General features: G+C 41.0%; 1 protein-coding gene across 1 annotated transcript in view; it reads right to left on the bottom strand.

The window, feature by feature from the left end:
• Window positions 1-23,800, bottom strand: part of SBF2 (SET binding factor 2) — a 611,100-nt gene that overhangs the window by 205,655 nt on the left and 381,645 nt on the right. Inside the window, exons 11-14 of the mRNA XM_054970260.1 lie at window positions 14,602-14,715; window positions 11,348-11,476; window positions 10,013-10,111; window positions 7,503-7,707 (exon numbers count right to left, since the gene is read on the bottom strand). Of these exons, the coding sequence (XP_054826235.1) occupies window positions 7,503-7,707; window positions 10,013-10,111; window positions 11,348-11,476; window positions 14,602-14,715 (547 nt within the window). The remainder of the gene's footprint in view (window positions 1-7,502; window positions 7,708-10,012; window positions 10,112-11,347; window positions 11,477-14,601; window positions 14,716-23,800) is intronic.

The raw sequence follows: 23,800 nt of genomic DNA, 5'->3' as shown, positions 1-23,800 counted from the left end.
GCTTAACAGCTTGTCAGTGGTTCATGGAGCAGAGGAAGATACATTGAGCTCCAGTGCCTGAGTCATTCTGGACATCTGCTTGGTGTATATATGAAGGTCCTCATAAGGGGATTCTGATGATGGAGCCACGTTTTCATCAGGGGACGGATCCGACGTCTTGGATCTAACCTCAGAAGCTACCAATAGGGGTTCACTTCCTCCAGAGTCATACTGCTGTTGCAACTGCGAAGGCGACAGATGGGGAAGTCAAGCTCTCCTTGAAGATGTTGACTGCCTCAAATCCAGAGCTTTGAAGCCTCCAGACCAGTGGCAGTGGTATGGAGGGGGAACACAGCATGTAAGATGATGTTGGTGTTGGTAGAAATGCCTCGGTTCTGATGGATAATATGTCTTGGATCCATGTTCACTTCTACAAGGAGATGGAGAACGAACCCTAGATGCTGTAGCTTGGTTCCGAGCTGGAGGTTCATTGGTGGCAGAGGTTTTTGCTGCCATAGACTCTGCGCCAGAAAAGACTCTCTCCCACAAGAAGGCCTAAAGTCTTTGGACTCTCTCATTTCGGGCTTTCAGGGTGAATTGTTGGTGGATAGAACAGGCAAGAGCCTTATGCCTCTTGCCCAAACACAAAAACACAAGAGACACAGTTTGTGCTGGTCAGTGTGTGTCATTTTTGTCCCGCACTGGGCATATTTCTTGAAGAGAGCTTTGTGAAACATAGTGAGGTAACTCACGTCATGAGAAAACTCAACTGACACAGCTCGAGTAAGAAGGCCAAAATCACCAAAGTTGAAGGCAGTAAGCAAAGCAAAGTCAAGAAGTAGTCTAAAGTCAGAGATATCAGTAAAATCTGTCAAAAAACAAATCCACAAACTACAAATGAATGAGCTCAGAAGCAAAGTTCCTCTCCTCATGGTGGCTAAGAGCGAACTGAGGGAAGGGGTGTGTGTGTGTGTGTGTGTGTTGGGGGGGATCACTCCTTCGGTAGGTCACATGCCTGTTTAGGTGGGAAAGTGGGTTTCCATGTAACTTTATTTTTATTTATTTACCTTAGACTTTTATTCCGCCCTCCCCACAAGTGGGCTCAAGACAGATTACATCAGGTTAAGACACATCATAATTTATACATCATAAAAACAATAAAACATTTTAAGAACTTCCAAAATTTCAAAAACAGCATATATCATACAAGAGAGTATACTAGCTAGATGGCAGCAGTCAACATGCGCTAATTAAAAGAGCCAGATGGTGGACGATTCTAATAGGGAGGGGTCAGATCTTCTCCTCTGTCCAGGCCAGTGGAGGCCTAGCCTAGCCTCAACCATATGTCTGGTGGAACATCTCTGTCTTACAGGTGAAGCGGCCTCCAATGGAGCTCTAAAGAAGCTAAAGAAGTTTTTCTCTGTTGGCAGGCTGGCGCATGTGCAGTCCCAATGTGTGCCTGCAGAGAAGAATAATGATGAAAAAGAAAAAAGAAAGAACAAGAGATCTGTTCCACGAGATCTAGGAAATCAAGGGAAATTCAAACCATGGCTAGAGATACTAAAGGAAAGATGGAAACAATACACTGAAGAAATATACAGAAGAGATGGAAGGATGACAGATTCCATCAAAGAAGAATGTTTTAACAAAGAACCTGAAATCTTAGAAAGTGAAGTGAAAGCTGCACTCAAAGGAATTGGGAGAAAAAAATCCCTGGAAATAGATGGAATACCAATAGAAATATTTCAAGCTGTGAAAACGGAATCCATCAAAATCTTAACAAGAATCTGTCAACAAATAAATCACCCCCACACTGGAAACACTCAGTCTACATACCAATTCCAAAAGAAGGAGGATGCCAAAGAGTGCAGCAACTATCGGAACATCACATTAATTTCCTACACAAGCAAGGAAGGTCTTGGATCCAAAGGAGGTTTTGAAGCATGGTATTTTTCACCCATCAGATCCAACCTCACTAATCCAGCCAAAGATGGGAGCTGCCGGGGTATTGGAGCTTGGTGGATGCCCTTTAGTGGCGGATAACTGCCTGGGGATCATAGTTCATTGAATGCCTCCTTGCGACAGATGACTTTGCTGTCTGAAGTCAGAGCTTCCCGAATGCCCATCACTGGCAGATGACTTAACTGCCTGGGGGTTAGAGCTTGCTGGACGCCAGTTGGTGGCAAATGACTTAACTGACTGGGGCAGGGGGGGGGGGGTTGGAGCTTCTTGGACACCCATTAACAGCAGATGACTTTGCTACCTCAGGGTTGTAGCATATTGGACTCCCCTTAGTGGCAGATGGCTTAGCTGCTGGGAGATCAGAGCTCAGCAGACGCTCTTAGCTGCCAGAGGAACAGAGCCTGTTGGAATGATTACTCACTGTACTCCATCTTAGTAACACATTCAGTGTACCTCATGAAAAAACTGCCCTCTGAGGTAATCTGAGGGGTGGCAGTTATGACAAACAAAGTCAAACTAGCCGGATCAAAACTTCCTCAAAACACACAAGATGTAAGGAAGGGTGAAGATATTCCAAAATTTATTAATTTTCTCTTCAAATAAAACATTAAATGTTAAGGAATTAATGGCACTCATGAGTGAGGTTCTTTTCATTGCAGTGGCTAAGAGAGAACTGAGGGAAGGGGGTTCTCCTCCCACATAGTCACGTGACTGTTTAGGCAGGAAAATGGACTGAGACATGACTGGGAGAAGCAGCCTCCTAGTGGAGCTCTAAGGAAGTGATAGAAACTTCTCCAGTCAGCAGGCCTGTGTGCGCGCAGTCCCAGTGTGGGACTGCACAGAAGAATGAAGATGAACATCATGTTAATTTCCTATACAAGCAAAGTGATGCTGAAAATTCTACAGCGAAGAGTCTTCCCATACATGGAACGAGTAATGCCAGGTATGCAAGCAGGATTCAGAACAAAACATTGGACTTACCTGAAGACTTCTTCTCTTCAGAGGGGAAAAGGCATCCAAACTGGTTCGGTCACGCTTCCTTTTGCTCCAGGAAGGGCTATGCAAATTTTTGTGTATGCCTTCTTGGGATCGTGCATGTACGTCCCTCCAGACATAATAGCTTAGCTTAAAGAGATTTTTCTCAGAACACTTATTATATTTTAACCACCAACAAAGAACTCTATAACAGAACAGTGGTAATAGTGGTGGGAGAAGTGGATGCCTTCACTCCACTGAAGAGAAGAAACCTTCAGGTAAGTCCAATGTTTCGTTCTCCTTCAGTAGGGGCATCTAAATTGGTTATGTACACAAGCAGATTTAGGGAGGGAGACATGTTTTTATTTGCTGTTCTACTACCTGTTGTAAAACTCCCAAAGAAAGCCTCTATAGAATTTTACTGATCTATTCCATAGTGTTTTACTAATGTTGAAAAGGAGAACCATGTTGCAGTTCTGCAAATCTCCTCCATGGGGGCCCTAGTGGAAAAAGCGCCCAAAGTGGCAGCTGCTCTAGTGGAATGTGCTGTGACCCCAAAGGATGCACTTAGACCTTGAACCTCATAGGCCTTGCAGATGCACTTTTTGATCCAGAAGGCTAACATAGATTTTGAGACTTTTTTGCCTAGGTTCTATGTCCCATGAGAAACACTGAGTCTGAGGATCCAAATGTGGCTGTTCGTATGATGTAAATAGGAAGTGCCCTTCTGACATCTAATTTATGCCACAAAACTTCCTTTGTATGTTTTGGTTTGGGGCAGAAGGAAGGTAGTATTAACTGTTCATTAATGTGAAAGGCAGAATTTACCTTAGGAGTGAAGGATGGATCTGTCCTTAGTATTACTGATTCTTTTTGAAAAATGCAGAGCTCTTTCCTAATGGATAATGCTCCTAACTCTGAGACTCTTATAGCTGATATTATAGCGATTAAGAAAGCTAAGAAAGTTTTAAGTCAATGGAAGATAAGAGTTCAAAAGGGGATTTTGAAAAGGCTTGGAGTACCTCAGATGGGCTCCAAGTTGGAAATCTTGTTGAACAGGTGGGACTAGTTGAGATGTTCCTTTCAGATATCTTTTTATGTACTTATCCTTGGCTAAATTGTTGTCTAGCACAACTGTAATGGTCGCTACTTGTCTTTTTAAGGTGTTCGGCCTTAGTCCCCTTTTCCATCCTGTATGTAAAAAGGCAGTGACGTCTTGTCTTGAAGGATTTTAGGGTCTATAGCCCGGCTAGCTGTCCATTTTTGGAAGGATGCCCATGTGTAATGATATATCCTTCTGGTAGCTGGCCTTCTATCTTGAAACATAATGTCTGTGATTTCTTTGGACAGTCCTGTTAATTCTAAGTTATTCCTTTCAGCCTCCATACCATCAGCTTCATCCAGGATGGGTCAGAGTAGAGAACTGGGCCTTGGCTCAGAAGATTGTGTCTCATAGGAAGTTTCCAAGGTGTTCCTCCTTGGCTAGCATGGGGCAAGTAGGATAACGTTTGCCTCCTCCTGACATATCCTGGCCAGCACTCTGCTGAGAATTGGTAGTGGAGGAAAGGCATATAACAGGACTTTGGACCAGGTGTGCCTCTGGATCGTTGAACCTTTTTGTTCTTGGTGGATGTGAAGAGGTTCGTCATGGGCTTCCCGAAGGGCTTGACAATGTCCTGGAAGACTTGATTGTTCAACAACCACTCCGCTGAGTCCATGTCTTGTTGACTTAACCAGTCTGCTTGGGTGTTCAGGATTCCCTGGATGTGTTGGGCTCTGAGACCTAACAGGTGCTTTTCTGCCCACTGAAAGATCTGAATAGATTATTGGTACAGAGGAAGAGCTCGTGTTCCCCTTGGTAGTTTATATATGTGCCTTGGATCCTGAAAGGCTAGGAGGGCAAGCTTTATTGCTTTGAGCTCCAGGCTAATCTCCAGGCCTGGATCATCCAATCAGGAAGGCTGTCCATAAAAGGTGGGGGGAAATGCCGCACCTGCCATATTATTTGCTCCCATAACCACTTGTATCCCTGAAGCTGCTGTTGGAACTTGCCAGCAAGGAGGACCGCCCGCTAAAAAAAAGCCAAAACTGGAATCTGAGCCCACTAGAAAGGGGGTGGAGGTCATAAGAAAGGCAGTTGACTCACCCACTACTTGGCTCAGTCTGCCTGTAGACGTTGGGTTTATGCACAGTACTGAGACCTCGTTATTGCTGCCAGACCATTCCCGTTCACCCTTATTGCAGACACCTCCATGTCTGATCGCCTTGGAGATCATATAGTGGGTGATGGTGGTCTAGTCAGGGAGGTATCTGACACTTCAGATGCTCCTGACCTTTCTCCTGCATACGTAGCAGGGAATGCAGCCTCCATCTGTCTTTTCCCTTTGATTGGACCTTCAGATGGAGAGGACTTATCCCTCATGTGATCTTTTTTTCACATAGATCCAGGCTCTTGGATCTTTTTTTAAGGAATGGTGTTCATCGGTGCTGGGAATTGAAGACCCAACAAGGATTCTATTTTTTTCTGATCTAGATGGTTGAGGAAGGCTCGAACGTCCTGCTGGAGTGGCGGGACTATTCAAACTGGAGGGAAGCACATGCACAATCCTAGGAACGCATTCACAAAAATTTGCATAGCCCTGCCTGGAGTGAGAGGAAGCATGACCTAACCAGTTTGGATGCCTTTTCCCACTGAAGGAGAAAAGGAAGAGGCACTAGAGATCACACTGCAAATTTATGATGGTTAATGGAGCATACAAGGTAATTTCAGAAGAAAATCAGTCTGTGTTTTATAGATTACAGCAAAGCTTTGACTGTGTGGATCATGAAAAGCTATGGATGGTGTTAAAAGAAATGTGGAGTGCCAGAACATCTGATTGTTTTGATGTGCAACCTGTACTTCGGAAAAGAGGCTACTGTTAGGACAGAATATGGGGAAACATAATAGTTTCCAATTGGCAAAGGTATCAGACAGGGATGTATATTATCTCCTTATCTGTTCAACCTATACGCAGAACATACCATAAGGAAAGCTGGATTAGATTTAGGTGGAATGAAAATTAGTGGAAGGAACATTAACAATTTGAGGCATGCAGGTAATACCACATTACTGGCAGAAAAAAGTAAATACTTGAAATGACTACTAATGAAGGTTAAAAAGGAAGTGCCAAAGGAGGATTACATCTGAACATCAAGATGACAAAAGTAATGACTCCTGAGGAATTACATAATGAAGAAATTGAAACTATTAAAGATTTTCTATTCCTGGGCTCAATCATCAACCAACAGGGGGACTGCAATGAAGAAATCAAAAGAAGATTGAGACTTGGAAGAGCAGCTGTGAGAAAGCTAGATAAGATCCTTAAAGATAAAGATGTCTCTCTGGGAACCAAGATCAAGATAATCCAAACTATGGTATTCCCCATTGCCATGTATGGGTGTGAAAGTTGGACGGTAAAGAAAGCTGACAGGAAGAAAATTGATTCATTTGAAATGTGGTGCTGGAGGACAGTTTTGCAGATACCATGGACAGCCAAAAAGACAAATAAGTAGGTTCTAGATCAAGCCTGAATTCTCCCTAGAAGCTAAAATGACATGAGGCTATCATACTTTGGTCACATCATAAGAAGACAAGACTCACTGGAAAAGATTTGAAGACCCAAAATGAGATGGTTTGACTTAATCAAGGAAGCCATGCCTTCCAGTTTGCAAGACCTGAGCAAGTCTATTACTGATAGGACATTTTGAAGGCCTTTCATTTATAGGGTTGCCATAAGTCAGAAACAACTTGCTGGCACATAACACACACACACACACCTTTACCTAATAGTTGTTGTTTATTTGGGCTGGGGAATTTTCCTGTTTTAAGCCCTCCAGACTTGGTGACTGCACGTATTTTATGCAGAAAGGAGTCTAGAGCTTTCCTGAGCTTGGCCACAATTCCACAGAGCCTTAAAATCACTCTTTGGCAGCTTTTGTCCTGCTCTGTCTGAGCTGTGAATGGTGTCTATGACTTGGACAAAAGCAGAAATAGAAAAAATACATGCAGTGGGTTGGATCCAGATTAAATTGGCAGTTCCTCCTGATTCCTGCTTCAGATCAATCTCATGTAATTCTTCACGCTCTCCTGTCCTCCAAGAGCAGTATATTGTGAAGATCAGTGGGCTGCAGCAAGAGGCAAAAAATGTACATTCCGCTACTGGAAAATATAATCTGGATCCAACCCAGAGGATTGTATTTTACCACTCTGGTCAGCAAAGACTGAAACCTTCCTCTGATGGAAGCAGCAGAAGAACAATACTTTGTCAGAGGATCAATACTTTGGTTGGACAAAAGCTTCAGTGTTTGTTGAGCACAGTGGTAGGATACATATCCTAGATTTTGTTTGTGTTCCTATATAGTATCATCTTGCTTTACCGTCCAAGATGTAGAAGATCTTCTTAAGTAAATTCTCAATGGTATGATAAGTTGATATTCAGTTTATAATACAGCTCAGCATTATAACCTTGGGAAATGCATATCCTAAACCATATATAATGGCAAAATTTGGCAAGACTATTACATGATAGATAAGATGGCTCTCATACCAACAGGTGGGCCAGCAGGAACAACACATTTTCTTTCTACCCGATTAGCAGGTGGTGCACTTTGGTTCTTAGCCAAGCCTTCCTGGATTAACTCCTGAACTTGAGCCTCATTAATCTTGGGGAAAGGAAGTACATGAACTCGTAGGTGTGATCCTTCTGTAGGTCGTGGAACTTTCTGGAATGCCATGTGAGGATTTGGATTCTCCTGTAATAAACCCGCCCCCCAGTTATTGCATTAAGATGTAATATTTCACCAACACTTAAGAGAACTACAGCATAACGGATGCAGCAGGACTTTCTTTCTACAATTCATCTACTATTGACTGAACTGTTATCACACATGTTGGATAATGAGAAAATAGTCAGAGTTCTGCATATAACTTGTAGCTGGTATTAGGGGTGAGCACCAGGAATTTTTTTGTTATAATTTCTAATTTGGACTGGGGCAGGGAGAGATTTTTACCGTGATCATTAATTTCCAGGTAGGATATTACCAGTTTGCGAGTCAAATTTATGTGTTTTTCTTTGGGACTATTGTTCTCAATGGGGATCTATTGAGGGGTTTATAAAGATAATGACATCAAATTTGCACAGAACACAGTCCTTCCTCTAATCTAAAGATCTACTAAATTTCAAGCAGATAGAATAAAGTGGGTCAGCTTTACAGGCATGCAAAACAGTCCCCTCTCTATGCAGCTGCACTTCTTTCTTTACTGATTCCTAAAATGGTGGCAGCCTAGTAGGAGAGCTCCTAATGGTCCCTGGCATTAAAAAAAGGTCTGCATTAATTAATTTTCCTACTCTTACAGTGACTGACTGACAATAATTTTTTTACCTCTCTGCTGAAAACTCTCCACTTGTTATGCTTCCTTGTTGTGGTATGTTTGTTTAACAAAGTAATGAAGGACAATGGAAGCTTTTTCATGATTCCCAATGGGAGACTTTGAGGGAGGGGGACTGGGGAGGTTGTTTTTCAACCAAATGACACCAACATTGTAGGGGAGCAACTAATGTCTGTCCCCTAAATACAACCCAAGTTTCAAGGAAATTGGACCAAGTTTACCAATTTTGCAGCCACAGGTTCCCCCAAGCTTTCTACTTTCAGAGGTGGGAAAGCCTCCACTCCCACAAGGGGGGTGGGGGTGGGACAATGATTTAGCTGAAATTTTGCTTTTATTCCCTATGGGGGACTTTCATGGGCAGGGCTGGGAGGCTCTTTTCAACCAAATGACACCAAAATTGCAGGGAGTGACTACTGCCTATCCACTGAGTTTAAAACCAATTACAGCAACCATTCCAATTATATGGCCACTGGTTCCTCCAAGATTTCTACTTTCAGAGAAAAATTCCCACAAGGTGGTGGGGAGGCAGCTCTCTGCATCTTGTGATTGGCTCGGAGTGCTCTGTGATCCTCCCTTGCAAGTATCTAATTGGAAGTGAGAAATGCCATTGTCCAGAAAATCAGTAGAATTAATTAAAAACACGTGCTCATGCTGCATGACTGGTAAGCACTGGAACCTGGAAAAAATGAATTTACAGAGGTTTCATAATACCCAAATATTTTGGATTTGTGTTACCAGTCCAGAAAATCAAGATAATGATCTGAAACAGTGACCTCCGTATATATTATTAGCTTGGAAATTTCCTTATACACACTGGTAACTGATATGGCTGGTTCTGTACTTCTACAAACTTACTTGAAGCAATTTAGAACCCCTAAACAGAGATGCATATTGATATACTTTCTACTTTTTATGAATGGTGATATACTTTAACGAACACAAAATGATCTAAACATGGTTACTGAAATGCTCTTTCAATTAAATATATAAAATATTTTCACTGTAAGAACAATGTGGATGATTAGTATCACTTTGAAATACATTTACATGTCAGTTCAAGTAAATGTATATTGTCTAGTGTTCACAAGTTTTCCACATAGGTATCTGACCACCAGCTTTATACCTGGGAGCAGCACTGAAAATGAACTACAGAACACTCCTTGGACAGCTATAACATTAATATATCTAGAAGTTTGACTCAGGACTGCTTTATGGTTTCTCTGTGGGACGTAGAGTGCCAAATATAGGGTCTCTTAGTGGTTCTGATGGTAATTTGTACCTGGGGCATGATTGTTGATAGATGTGCTAATTCAATGGTGATAGGAGCCGTAGATATGGGGGTGGGGATTTTCAAAGATGGTCACCACTAGGCAAGACTGCTCACTGGGTTAGATAACTCTGTAGTATCCCAAGAAAGGCTGATGCAAGAGCCCATATTCCTTGTACCTCCTCTTTAAGAATGTGAAATACCAGATTGTTGAGAGGCAAAACTGAACTGTTAGACTGTTGGAGGAGGATGCTATTGATGTCACTGATGTTAAAATAACCACCATTGATTAGTTTCATCAAACTTCAACACATTTGGCAGTTGATAGTGTTATGCTGTATGCAGAAATATTACAAGGCTAATCACTATTTTAATTTGTACATCTTCAATATGGTACTTACATTTTTGAACAGCTGCTCTGCAAGCTCTCTAACATGTTTTAACATTTTTGATGAATGACTTTCCTCAGATTTAATTCTCTCAACTTCAAATGCTACCAACTTTAAAAGAAATAACATTCTTTAAAATATCAAAATAATAATGTTCTAGTTATTAAAATAATGTTAACCTGAATTTCATTTTGAAAAAACAGATATCACATTTTTTATTCTTCATAAAGACACAATCACAGAAAAGTAACTCAAGAAGAAGGACTATTTCCCAAATAATATGTGACTTAAAATGGCTATGTTAATTGCATCATATGTACAACCCTATTAACATGCAAGATCCTTCACAATTGCTGTACTGAACGTATGCTGAGTTATATGTGATAGCTCTACTGTATGGAAGTGGTCTCAGAGGGATGCATCAGTAGAGGGATCAGGAGGACTAGACTACTATGTGCTACTGTGTGCTATCTGTTGCTTTGATCCTACTGGGTAGTTTTATATTGTTTAACTTTGTCTAATATATCAGTCTTAGAATTGCTTATGCTCTGTTTCAGCATTTCTTCAGCTGTGTATTGGATTTCTGCTAGGTTTTAAATCTTTTGCAAATTTACATTTATATAATCTATTACATTGTTTACTGAAACTTCCTTGAAATTGACTGTACTAACTCCCACTGTGTAATCCAACTTGAGTATCAGTGAGAAAGGTGGTCTATAAATAACATAAAAAATAAAAATAAAATATTAATGCTATAAAGAGATTATATAAAAATCTATTAGTTTCTATCTACATTGTATTATTCAAAAGTATAAAGAGCAAAACAAAGAACAATAAAAATGCTTTACCAATATTTCTCCATTTTTATACAAGAAAATACATAAAATGCCAGTTATGAAGGTGAGTTCATGTTTGTCATACTTCCTATGGCTACTCTTTATTAATAATTTCCATAATAAAATCTCTCAAGAAAATTTCTCTTTATTTTTTTTAATAAACTTTCAAATAAGCCTTGAAGTCATTTTTTATATAGCTTATACAGTTTTTATAGCTTAAATCATGCAGAGGGTTCATTATGCAAGTGAATATTCCCTACTGACTTTAATGAAGCAAGCTACCTGAACACAAAGATTGTCTAACAGTTTCATCCTAAGCAGAGTTACATCTTTCTAAATCCACTGAAGTCAATGGACTTAGAATGACAGTGTTTGGTCATTCATAGCAATATATTTCACAATGTCAGCATAATTTCACATAAATCTTTTGATAATTTCCAGTAATTATTTTCCGAAGTGTGCATAAGCCTATCACTCGAACCTCCAGTTGTGCTTTTAAAAAGGGTTATACCTCATCAAAGAGATCACAGACTCTGTAGGGAGGGCCTCTATCTGACACAAAACCAGCAAATGCCATTCCGTTCAGAACTTTGGTAAGGAAATCATTCTCTATCAAGCCTCGTTGGCCCAAGAAGGCTGCCTGTAGATATAAATAAATATTAGCTGCAGAAATCCATTTTATATCATTATACACAAATGTTAGGAGCACAAAGTATAGTTAAATGTAGAAAAGAAACAATGTGTACTTAGTGCTTTTAATAAAACCAAGTAGTGAACTAACATAGCATCAAGGTTATTATAAACAGAAAGTTTTCCATCAACGCACACATGCTTGTTCCAAATATGTTTGGAATGCATTCAGAAGTCTGTTTTCTTTCAGCAAGCAGAAATTATGCAAGGTAAGATACAAATAGTTACATGCTAAATTCATTTCACAGCTATGGGGCAAAAAATCTAACTGGTTCCAAAACAAAGTAGGATATAATTTTTTATTATTATTTTGGTGCTTCAGTTGGCACCTATTGAGATACACTGCATTTTTTTTAAAAAAGCTCTACCTAATACAATGCCTCTTCCCCCCCTCCTTGCCCCTCCTCTCAGATATCAGAGTATGAAATGAGACAAATGAAAGTGGAATGCTGGGTGGGGTGGATGTCTGCTAGAAGGCCAAGAAATTTTTATGTTGGAAAAACAACTTGGTGGATGAATTTTGCTTCAATCTCAGAGTTCAGTTGGGATCAGAAAGATTCCCCCCCGCCCAGGCCGATAAACTATGTCCTGAGGGTATTTTTCTTTGTTTTATCCTTCCCTTATAAAGCAAATCTTGGCTCACTTGCTGGAGCCATCTGGATTGTTTTACAATACTATTCATTGAATCCTGCAACAACATCTAACAGAAAGTACATTATTCATTCCTACACTCTGCTAGCATCACATTAATTCTGATGGAGGATATACATTAATCTGTCATCATTTTCAATTTTTATCTGTACATTAAAGTATTCACAATCTGAATGAAAATGGTACAAATGATATGTAATCATTAACAGCATGAACTGCCATTTTAAGTCTGGTCAAGTTGATCAAAATTCCTTTTTGAATTCAGACCACTATCTCACTCCCTTCCACTTTTTCCTAATTAGAAATGACCTGTTTAATGAGATATCAATGTTCAATTTCATTAGTTTCTGACATTCACGGCTGCATCCTAGAATTATTTTTAGTGTAAATATTTTGCTAATAGTTAAAGTCTTTCCTTTTCCTCTCCTGAAGAGGGTATGATCAACAGCCTATTTCCATCAAAACAGTGATTCGGATCCTATGGAATGTGTACATAAGGACACGCTCCACAAAGCTTTCAAAATACTAATACTGGAAGTTGTGGGACTTGCAGAAACAAAAAGCCATTTATCCTGAAGGGTGAGCAGGAGGAACCAGAAGAAACTTTCCTCTCCTTTCATCAATGGAAATTCAACTGGCACAGCAGTAGTGCAAATCTTTGGTCCCCATCCCAAGAGCAGCCTCCAGGCCATGTGGCATTTGTCCATGTGAGTCCCATAACCTCTTGTATTAATGTTTTTGATAGAGGACTACTGAGGAAAAGGGGAAGGCAGGAAAGAACCATGTATATCATCTCTTACATGTGGTGCTTCATAGAATCCAAACAATGAACAGTTCTCAGGTACTTTATTTCAAAATCCCCTTCCTGTATATCAGATGTCAACACCTTGTTTATATAGCACTACCTATTTGGCTAGTTTAGCTTCCCTATTGAATAAAGTGCCTTTTACTTCACTTGAAAAGGAGGAGACTGCATTTTTAGAAGTAGTTTTTCAGAGCTTCTAATCTTTTCCACACTGACTTTTTCATAGGTTCTGCCCCCTTACTGCCTTGACTTCTCTCCAGAGTTTGGCATGTATGGTTAAAATACCCCAATACAGTCTCTAAACTGCTTCCCAGAATTTTTTGTGTTTGATATGATGAAAAGCTGAATCAGCTGTAGAGTTGATTTCCCCCCAAGTTTTGTGCGTTTTTTCTCTCTGCACACATACCCCAATGTTTGCCCCCCCCAGCAAAATCAAACCAGGCCTTCTTAGAAATGCGGAATGCTTTTGTTGGTGTGCAGCCTGGCCCTGGCCCTGCCTTTCACCCTCTCCCACTATCTCCCTGCATCCTGTTTTTTTAACAACAAAAATTTGAAACATCATCATAATGATGGAGCATTTAAAAAAAAAACCTTGCAAGTTTCCTAAGCTTATGCAATGTGGCTAAGAGAAATTTAAAAATGGATTAAAAAGTGTGTTGAGTGTGCACACTAACCTTGGCTGTAAAAAGTAAATCTTTTTTTTAAAAAATGGTGCATTGTTGCGACACTGGTGCATTAAAAAAACACCAAACCTTGCAAGTTTCTTCAGCCTATCAACCAAGGAAAGCAATCAACTGACAAAATTGACACATCCTTAGCTGATCAACTGACACAACAGAAAGCGTGGAGAAATGAGGCATTTTTTCTAGGGTTGAAAAAATAAACAGACATCACTTCAGTCCAATTCCCTCATGTGAGGAATTACAGAGGCTCAAAGCAGATCCAGTCCTTGTGGATCAAATACCCAGAAAACCCAGTGTGTGTATGTGGAAAATACCTCTCAGTAGTCCTTGGAGCTGCTCCCTGAGCTCTCTGGAATCCAGAGGGTCTACCAAACATTCTGCTACTTCATTCTGAAGCAACCACATGGAGAATGGATATAACTGAGAATGACCAAAGTCTTTATCTGTAAGTATCTTTTTGAGCAGGCCTAGATTCATATCTGGCATCAGGTAATAAACATTACGGGTTTATTTTGTAACTGCTGATGATTTTAGAAGTATTCTGATTTTTTTATCCGTACATTCCAGGTGCATTTTTCTTTCTTCTATATTAAATTCTTTTCATGAGAATAAAAACCTATATCTTTGCTTCGAGTTACTTATATCAAGTTGGTTACCTGTTTCTAGCAGGGTTTATTTTGCTCCCAATATAAAAGTTGAATGTTCTAGTTGTCTGAAGAACTAGATAAAGGTGTTGTAGATACCTGAACACCAAATATTGGCAGGTCATATTTTTTACTAGGTTTACTAGTAAAAAATGCACGCTAAAAGCAAAGGCTATTCTACAGGATGCAGCAAAGTCTTGAGTCATCAAATATTTTACAAGGCATCTACTGTGTTAGTAAATCCACAATGTGATATATTTTAAAACACGAAAACAGCAAACATTTCTACTACCTTGTGAAAATTTATGACAGGTTCTGAATGAATCCTGATAAGCTGAAGACAAGATCTGTATCCTTGAAAAAGTTGTGCAAATAACCTAAGAAAGACTGCTCGCACCTCCTTATCCTGATGAAGACAAGAAAATTAAGTGTACCTTTAGTGAGAAACCAACACAGAAATATTCATAAATACTGTATATGACACCTAAGGGGGTGAAAATCAAGAAGTAAATATAAAGCTAGAAGTATTATGACAGATAGGACCCGTTCCAGCTCTCCAGTTCCAGCTCCAATGAGAGCTGGCAGAATGCTAGAGCTGGTGAAGTTGAAATCTGTTAGGGCACCGTGAGATTCTCCAAGGGCACAGTCCACCACCAGGCCTTCCACTGTAGTGCCACCACTGCTGCCTGGGACCCAGGGATGTCCTGTCTCCTGGCTGCCTCTTGACCACACAACTCGAGGCTGCCACCCAGTTGAGGGCTCCCCTCCTTTGCTGGCCTCAAAAATGGCAAGAAAGAAGCTGGGGTTGCGCCACCCCTGAGAAATTTCTTTCTGCCAAGGAGATTGCCCTTAGCAGGGCAGTCCTCCATTTTCCTCCCCAGCTGGAGGGTTCTGAACCCTCTTTATGCTCCCTCCCCCTAATGGAGGCCCTGCCCCACTCCCCAGGGTCCTGCACACCCCAGTGAGGCCCAACACTTGGGCTGGGGGCTACCATATGGCCTTGCCCCAGTCCTGCTCTCAACTCCTACTGAGGGCTCCCACTTGGGCCGGTCCTTTTACCTCTCCCGGGTGCTCATCCTAGCCAAGTGGGGCCTGCCCCATGGTGGGGGTGCTGTGGCCAGTTTGCTGCTGCTGGGCCTTGGTCCCACCCCTGGAAGTGGTCTCTTGATGGTCGTGCTGGCTGCCAAGGGTGCGGCTTGCTGGCAGCACACTGCAGGTATGCCTAGCTGACATGGGAAGTTGCTTGTGTCACTAGGGATTCCAGCGGCATTGCTGCCCCAGCAGCAGGCTTCTGGTGCAGAGGCAACACCTGGAGCAGCAGCTGGGACTCCACAGCTGCGCCACCTCCCTTTGCTGTTCCTACCACATCCTGAGTGGCAGCCGCCTGAAGCCTTCCCCGGTGATGACCTGGCGGTCCCTGGTGTCATCCTGCCCCGCACCAGGTAGGTGTCAAGCAGGGCCTGGGAAGAGGCTAGAGGCTAGTCATTGCTCATGGCGTCCAGGGTGGGTTGAGGGGCCGACTCTGGACAGACAGTTAGTGAGAAGGAGAAAAGGATTTTAGACTTCTGAATGGAGGTAGCAGAAATTGCAGGCTTTTTACAACGATTATATTATATTGTAACCATCCACTGTTATAACAGTACGGGAGTTCTAAGTTCAACTGTTAACAACAATGTATTTGAATATGTGTTTGAATAATTCACTCTTATGTTTTACATCTTGTAAATAAAAGTTATTTTTACTGTTTAACCTTGGCTGACTGGAAATTGTTGGCTGAGGGGAAATAACATACACACACAAACATCGAACATTCTGGTCATCATGACCAATGGGCTGAATTAACTAAATGGTGGCAGAGTATATGGAAGTAAACACTGAGTTCTCTGATTCCAATAACCTTGAACAATTTGTTGGGTGAGAGGTAATGTATACTAGGAACTGGCTGCCTGTCTGGTTAAGTCCCTGGGAAGAGGGGACGCTGTTTGGATTTGGTTCACGGATCTCTGCCTGATTATTAACCACTAGGCAGGTAGTAAATTGTGACTGCTATGAACTGCCTGTGAAGCCCCAAACCTGTGATGGGAGGTTTATGTCAGGTGGTAGTGTATAAGGGGGTCATAAACATAGCATATGACTCCTAAGGGGCTGAAAATAAAGGAGTTAAATACAAAGCAAAAAGTATAAAAATCTTTCACATAAAGTTTAATGATACAATAAAAGTAGTGGTCACTGTATAACAGTATATTTGTATGGAAAGTGGTCACAGTATATCTTTAACAGTACATCTTTAAGAGTAGTGGTCACAGTATATCTTTAAGGAACAGAAGTGTAAAACCTAAACACATATTTACACAGATCTCTCAAGAAAGGAATCCTTTTGCTTGTCATTAAGACAAGGGGAGGACTGAGAACTGAAATCACTAGGAAATTTCCTGATGGGCTGCACTAGGAGCCATAAGCAAGCTGAGCCAAGTGGCTTCTGTGAAGCTCAGCTTTCTCCATTTCAATTTGTCCTGCTGCCTAGCACCTGACATGAGAGGCTGCTGTCCTTCTGCTGTGGGGTTGGGCACTGGAAGGAAGCGTTTCGTGGTGTTGCAGAGGATGTCAGGTGCAGACACTGTTGGCCATGATGCTCAACATGCTAGTGCTGCTTTTCAAAGTCATGGCCTTCAGCACAGGACACTACAGCCATAGCTGATGTGTGTGTGTGTATATATGTGTAATTGTCCTGGCATGGATTGTGCTAAGGACTGGCCACTCCTGCTGTCCTTCCATGCAGTTTTCACCTATTCCTCCTTTGCTGCAGCTACAAACTCTTCCCTCCTGGCTCAGCCTGCCTCAGCTGCATGGTAAACTCAGCAAATGTGAGAAAGAGTCATTGCTGATGGTGACAGCATGTGGGAGGGGAAGGTAAAGAGGATGCTGAAGGGAGAAGAGGAGCCAAGAGTACCCTTCAGTGGGCTTCTTGCATGGTTGCTGCCAATTTCAAAGAAACATACAGCTCAGGGGTTATGTAGTCCAACCCCTTGCACAATGCAGGAAATTCACAGCTACCTCCTCCCACTGCCCCAGTGCCCCTGCTTTGTGTCCAGAGGAAGGTAAAAAAAACTCCAGGATCCCTGGCCAGTTTGGCCTGGAGGAAAATTCTTTCCTGGCCCTAAAGTGGTGATCAGCATTACCCAGAGCATATAAGAAAGGGCCACGAGAGCACCAGCTCATCTCTTCCTGCCTTCCCTCTCGTAATCTGCCTAAATTCATACTGAGTCATAGAATTAATACTGCTGTCAACCCTCTGCTTAAAAACCTCCAAGTGAGGACAGCCCACCACCTCCTATTGGTTCTGATCTGATCCTCAAGGGCAAGGGTATCAAATATATGGCCCATGGGCTGGATATGGCCCACAGAGCTGCTCTAGGGCTCTTTTCCAGCTTGCAAACAACTGGGGGAAAGGGCACGAGGCTGGAGGTTTTTCATGTACCTCCATTCCATATTCTTCAAACTTTACATGAGTGGGGGAGCAAGGACAAGGAAAGTCTCTCTCTCTCTCTCTCTCTCTCTCTCTTGTGAGTGTCTGAGGAGCTGTGTTGGGAATGGAGCATGGCGGCTTAGGTAAGGGGCAGCATGGTGGCAGCTTAGAGGACAGGGAGCTGGCAAGTTGGTGTGGCTCCACTCTAGGCTGCAGAGGACCCCCTCCACCTCTGGTCACTGCCTTATTCTCTAGTGTCACCAAGTCCTTCTGCTTTATCGGGTGTCATGAGAGAATGGCGCTGCTCATAGAAGCATGAGAAAATGCTGTATTAGGTGCCCTTGGTGATTGTGGAGGGACAGGGAGGTGAGAGTATGCGGGGAAAGGAGTTATTAGGATAGTGGGGTTGAGCAATGAGGTGGCAGCTCAGTTGGGGGGTGTCCCAGCTGAGACTCCCTCTGTGGCTCCCTGCCTGTCCTGCCCTGTGCTTGGCTTGTATGGTTGGGTCATTGGAGTTTTCCTAGGGAGTAGTCAGAATACAGCAGGTGGAGAAGCAAAGGGCGATCTTAGTGGTTCTGTGCCCAGAATAGCCTTTGATTTGTATACTTCTGACCTGCTTGAAGGAGATACATGAGCAAAGGAAAAACTTTAATGTGGATGTATTGCCTATATTGTATTTTAAGCTGTTTTGTGTAAAGATTAGAATGAAGTTACTCTATGCTGTTTTATATAGCATTTTTTAGTCTATTTTGTGCTGGGTCAGGTATTTCATATTTATTAGCTATATTGATGGAGTGCTTTGTATGATATATATACCATCGAGGAAGGCCCAGGACAGATTCCTGAGGCACTACACTTGTCATTCCTCTCCAAGAGGATGAGGAACCATTTACAAGCACTCTTTGAGTGCTATCTGTCAACCACTTACAAATCCACCCAACAGTAGTAGGATCCAAACCACATTTTACCAACTTGTCAACATGAATATTATGTGGAATCTTATCTATTTCTCTACTTTCATTTCCTTCAGTTAGGAAAAACTGTGAAAACTCATCACTCACCTGGGACTTTGGTAGATGGAGGGGGGATCTTTTGGGATGGTGGAAGAAAGGATTGGTTTCTTTCTGTGGGGGAGGGCAAGAGAGATGAACTCTTTGGAATAGCAAGGATTTACTCAAGTTGTCCTTTCCTCTCTCTCTTAAGAGGCAACAGGGCCATTTAACAAATGTAATATATGCATGAGAGATAAAGAATGAGAAGGGTTCTTTGTTAATCATGCTTTTGAAGATGAGGAGGACATATTAATGATGGTGGAAAATGTTGATCTTTCCCCCTCCCCAGACATTTCTTGGTCAAAGAAGATCTCAGGCATATCTCTTGGAAGGAGGACATTGCTCTGAAAATTTTTTGCCCCTGCTAGAGAGAGAGGCAGAGGCAGTGAATGCTTGTAAGTCCTTTTGAAAGCTAAATTCTAATTCCAGGCATATTGCTGATCATAAATTAATATTTATTAGATTTATACTTTGCCACAACCAAGATACTGAAAATGTTGTCTTAGTTTTATAACAATGTTGTTGGTTACATGAGGCTGAGAGATCCTCCGACCCCATATTGTTGAGCTGGAATTTGAATGAGGTTGTCTCACATCTTATAAGAATCTACTCATTATATCCTTTTGGCCCTCACTACTATTTTTGTAGAATTTTTTCCAAAATAGAAATGAGGCAGGGAATAATAAAGATCTATACAATTATACATTGATGGTTAAAGTGAACAGAAGGAATTTTTTTCTCTCTCTTCTAAAATATTAGAACTTGTGGGTATCCACTGATCTTTGTGGAGAACAGATGAAAGATGAACAAAAGAAAATTCTTCTTCATACAACATGTAATCAAGTTGTGGAATCCTGTGCCACAGGATGTAGTGAGAGCCACTATTACAAGTGGTTTTAAACCAGCATTATATAAATTAGAGAACAGATCCATCGATGAATACTAGCAATGATGGCTAAATGGAACTTCACTATTCAGAAGCAGTGTACCTCTAAATATAAGCTTCTAGAGCAACAACTCAGGGGAGGCTTTGTTCTCTGTGCTCCTGCTTGTAGACTTCCAGTGCATTCAGATACTTTGAGAAACAAGATGCTGGCCTGGATCAACTACTGGTGTGATTAAGCAGGACTCTTATACTTTTAAAAAGATATTTGGAGGTATGTTGGAATAGCCTCAAGCCTGCAGTTTAGCATTCTTAAAATGGAGCGCAGGAGATGACTGTTTACTTAGTGGTGGAGAGGGAAATGTATGCTGCTTATATTCAGAGGTACTCCTTATAATTATAATACTACAAAGCCCTAGCACTGGGAGCAGAACTGGGAGCTGAGCTACTTTGGCTTTTGGAACTATTTAATAAACTAGTTAATAAAGAAAGTCATCTCTGGAAGAGGGGTGATGCCCAAGATGTTGACTCTGAAGGGAAGAGGGGAAAAATGCAGGCTTTAATTAATGCTATGTGATGGTATGATTAACATTAAACACATTGTAGCATATTAATTGTTGCCAACATTATTTACATTTAAACAAAAATATTTAAATGTTCTACAAGAGAAAATTTTTATCAGATCTTGTAGATTGTCTTACATAAAATTTTTCATACTACATTTTTTTAACTATTTATTTTACATTTTACAATTTACAATATTCATAAATACAAATAACAATAATACAAGAAACAAACCTTGAAACGGTCAATAACAATAACAAAGCCGATGTAATAGACTACAAAGTCAGTGCAAGGGGGAGCAATTAGGTGATATTCTCATAATATAGCTAGGAAGCTAAAAGTATTGATGTCAGCATTAGGTAGTTGATTAGTATTATGTAAATAATTCAGAAAGGGCATCCATTGCGTAAAGAATGACGACTGATACTGTGATTTATCAATAGAATGAAGGTGATCCGCTATTTTTTCCATGGTAAAAATATCCCATACTTTCCGAAACCACTGTTTGGTATGGCAGGGTCTTCCCAAAGACCAAGCAAAATTATTTCCGGAGTACTAGGCAGTTCATAGTCTGTGATCTCCTTAATTTTCCTTGAAATTAAGTCCCAGAATGATTGGATCTTGGGACAAGACCACCACAGATGGATATAGACACCATTTTGGCTGCCACTTTTTCCAACAGAGCGGTGCTATATTGGGAGTAATTTGGACTTCCGGCTTGGAGTTCATGGAGGGCTGAAGCAGCTCAGGGAGCTGGGCTGTCTTTGCTGCTGTTTGTGAGGGCTAGTGGGGTGCCAACTGCCCGTAGCCCCCTGTTCTCAGGCAGAGAACAGGCAAGTACGCTCAAGACCCCGAGAGTGTGAGGGTCTTGGCTGTGGGGGGGATCTACGCAACGATAACCCACCCAGCCTTGAGACCCCACTCATAGACGGGTGGCAAAGATCTCTGCAGTAGCTCTGGAGTCAAGTTTTTGGCTTAACACCTCCGTACCCAAGCTTCAGCACTAAACTGGGAATACTGGACTATCGTAACTACCGAAACAGCGATTACAACCCATAAAGAAGATTTAATAAGGTAAAGATTGCTATCTCTTTATGTGAGAAGAAAAATGGTAAAAGAAACTGAATCAAATTAGAAGACAAAAATTGCAAAAGACTTAATAACTTACTGTGAATATTCCAGCAAAGTAACTGAGAAAAAAGAATTTTTTAGAGAGGAGCTAATGCGGAAAATAGATTATGGTTTACATACCTGCGGCTTGTAAGAGATAGCAAAGTGTGAGAAAGTTGAAACATCGCGAGAAACGCTGTGTCGAGAAGAGAAACCGGAAGTGCGTCAGTGCAATAGAAAGACTGGCTGGAAGCGGCTTCTGAGGAACCAGAAGAGGACGTGCACCATTTTGAAGAAGGGAAAGAGCTTGACCTCAAATTGGGCGGAAATAGGACATTTTGGATAAGGGAAAGGGCATAAACTTCAAGTAAAAACCATAGAGAAAAGATGCCCGACATTTTGGATGCTAAGATCACAAATTTTTAAAAGACTTTGTTAAAATTTGACGCTTAAGGTGAGGAAAGTAAATCAGCCATGCCACGGAGTTAAGGAAAAGAGCGGACTCGTGGGAGCGAGGTAAGTCAAGCCCCAAGATGTCGAAGAAAGAATGGCAAATGGCGCTGGACAGTCTTGATAAAAAAGTCGCAGAGGGGACTAAGGAGATCAAAGATATGATGCAAGAGATTGTGAAAGACAACAAGGAGCTCAAAGAGACTTTTAAATCAGAGATGGTGGAGCTGGTTAAAAATATTGATGAGGTCAAGAAAGAATTACAATCGACACAGCAGAAAGTTGAAACAGTGGAAGATGAAACTGACAAGTTGGCTGTATCACACAGGATAGAAACCAAGGGTTTGAAAGAGAGAATGGCCGTGGTGGAATGTAAGCATATGGAAAAACAACTTAGAATTCACGGAGTCCCGGAAGTGGAAGGGAAATCAACCCAAGAGCAGATTTCAGAAGTACTAGCAGAATTTTTGAATAAGGAACCGGAGGAAGTGGCAGCCTTTCTGGATGTGACAAACAGAATCAACTCAAAATATGCAGCACAAAAAAACCTACCAAGGGATATGATAGTCCAATTTACAATGAAAAGAACAAGAGAAGAGATTGTGAGTAAGCAATTTCAAAACCCTCTGGAAATTGGTGGAAAAAGAGTGAGAATAATGAAGAACTTCCTAGGGGAGTTTTGTTGGAGAGGAAGAAATACAGAGAACTAGTACAAATGTTTAAAGAATTGAACATCAGATATAGATGGGAAATACCAGAAGGATTGAGTTTTGAGTTTCGTGAGACCAGAAGAACACTCAGATCTGGACAGGAGATGGAAATGTTCATAAAGGACTATGAAAAAGACTTACCCAAAAGATCTAAAATTTGATAATGGAGTGCAAAATTATATCTTGGAACGTAAACAGACTAAATTCACCTTCAAAACGTAAAGCTACTTTCCACTGGCTATCTAAACAACATTGTAATATAATTTGTTTGCAGGAGACACATATTAGGAAACAGGATGTGAAATATTTAAAATTTGCTAAATTGGGGAAAGAATTTGCAGTGGCGTCAAAGCAGAAAAAAAGAGGAGTTGTTTTATATGTTAAAGATATGCTGCAATCGAAAGCGATTTTAAATGATCCAGAAGCTAGATATATAGCAGTGGAAATAATTTGGAATACAAAGAAAATACTTTTGATTGGGATTTATGCACCAAATGGCGCTAAAGAGAACTTTTTTAAAGACTTACAGAACCAATTGGATGGACTGACATATGCTCAAATAATTCTGGCAGGTGATTTTAATGGAGTAACACATTTGGATGATGATAAAAAAACAAAAGGCGCTCATAAAAAAAGAGGACTTTTGCCAAAATCCTTTTTTGGAATTAAAGATCAGGAAAATTTGGAGGATGTTTGGAGAAGAAGTAACCCTAAAATAAAACAATATACGTTTTACTCGGCGAGGCACTCAACACTATCAAGAATTGATATGATCTGGGCCTCTAAAGATCTGATGGTATGGACTAAGGAGGCGGAAGTAATGCCTAAGGTAGGCTCAGATCACAATCCAGTAATGTGGAAATTTGGCAAAGGCAACAAAAGACGAGGATGGAGGATAAATGAAGACCTGCTGCAATCAGAAGACAATATAATGCTACTACAAAGAGAGACCAAATTCTTTATACAATATAATCTAAATAAAGGCGTTTCGACTGACAAAGTATGGGATACCTACAAAGCAGTAATCAGAGGAACTTTAATGGATTTAAACACAAGAGACAAAAGGAGAAAAGAAGAAAAAAGGCAAGAAATTATGGGAAAGATAAAGGCCAAGGAGTTACAATTAAAGAAAAGACCTGGGAAGAAAAAGTTGTATCAAGAAATAAAAATTCTGCAAGAACAGTTGAGAGTAATGAACAATAAAGAATTAGAGTGGGAATTGAAAAAATTGGACCAAAAATCATTTGAAGGTGCGA

The sequence above is a fragment of the Eublepharis macularius genome, chromosome 2 (assembly GCF_028583425.1).
Source record: "Eublepharis macularius isolate TG4126 chromosome 2, MPM_Emac_v1.0, whole genome shotgun sequence".
Classification (NCBI taxonomy): domain Eukaryota; kingdom Metazoa; phylum Chordata; class Lepidosauria; order Squamata; family Eublepharidae; genus Eublepharis; species Eublepharis macularius.
This window is presented reverse-complemented; position numbering and strand designations above follow the sequence as displayed.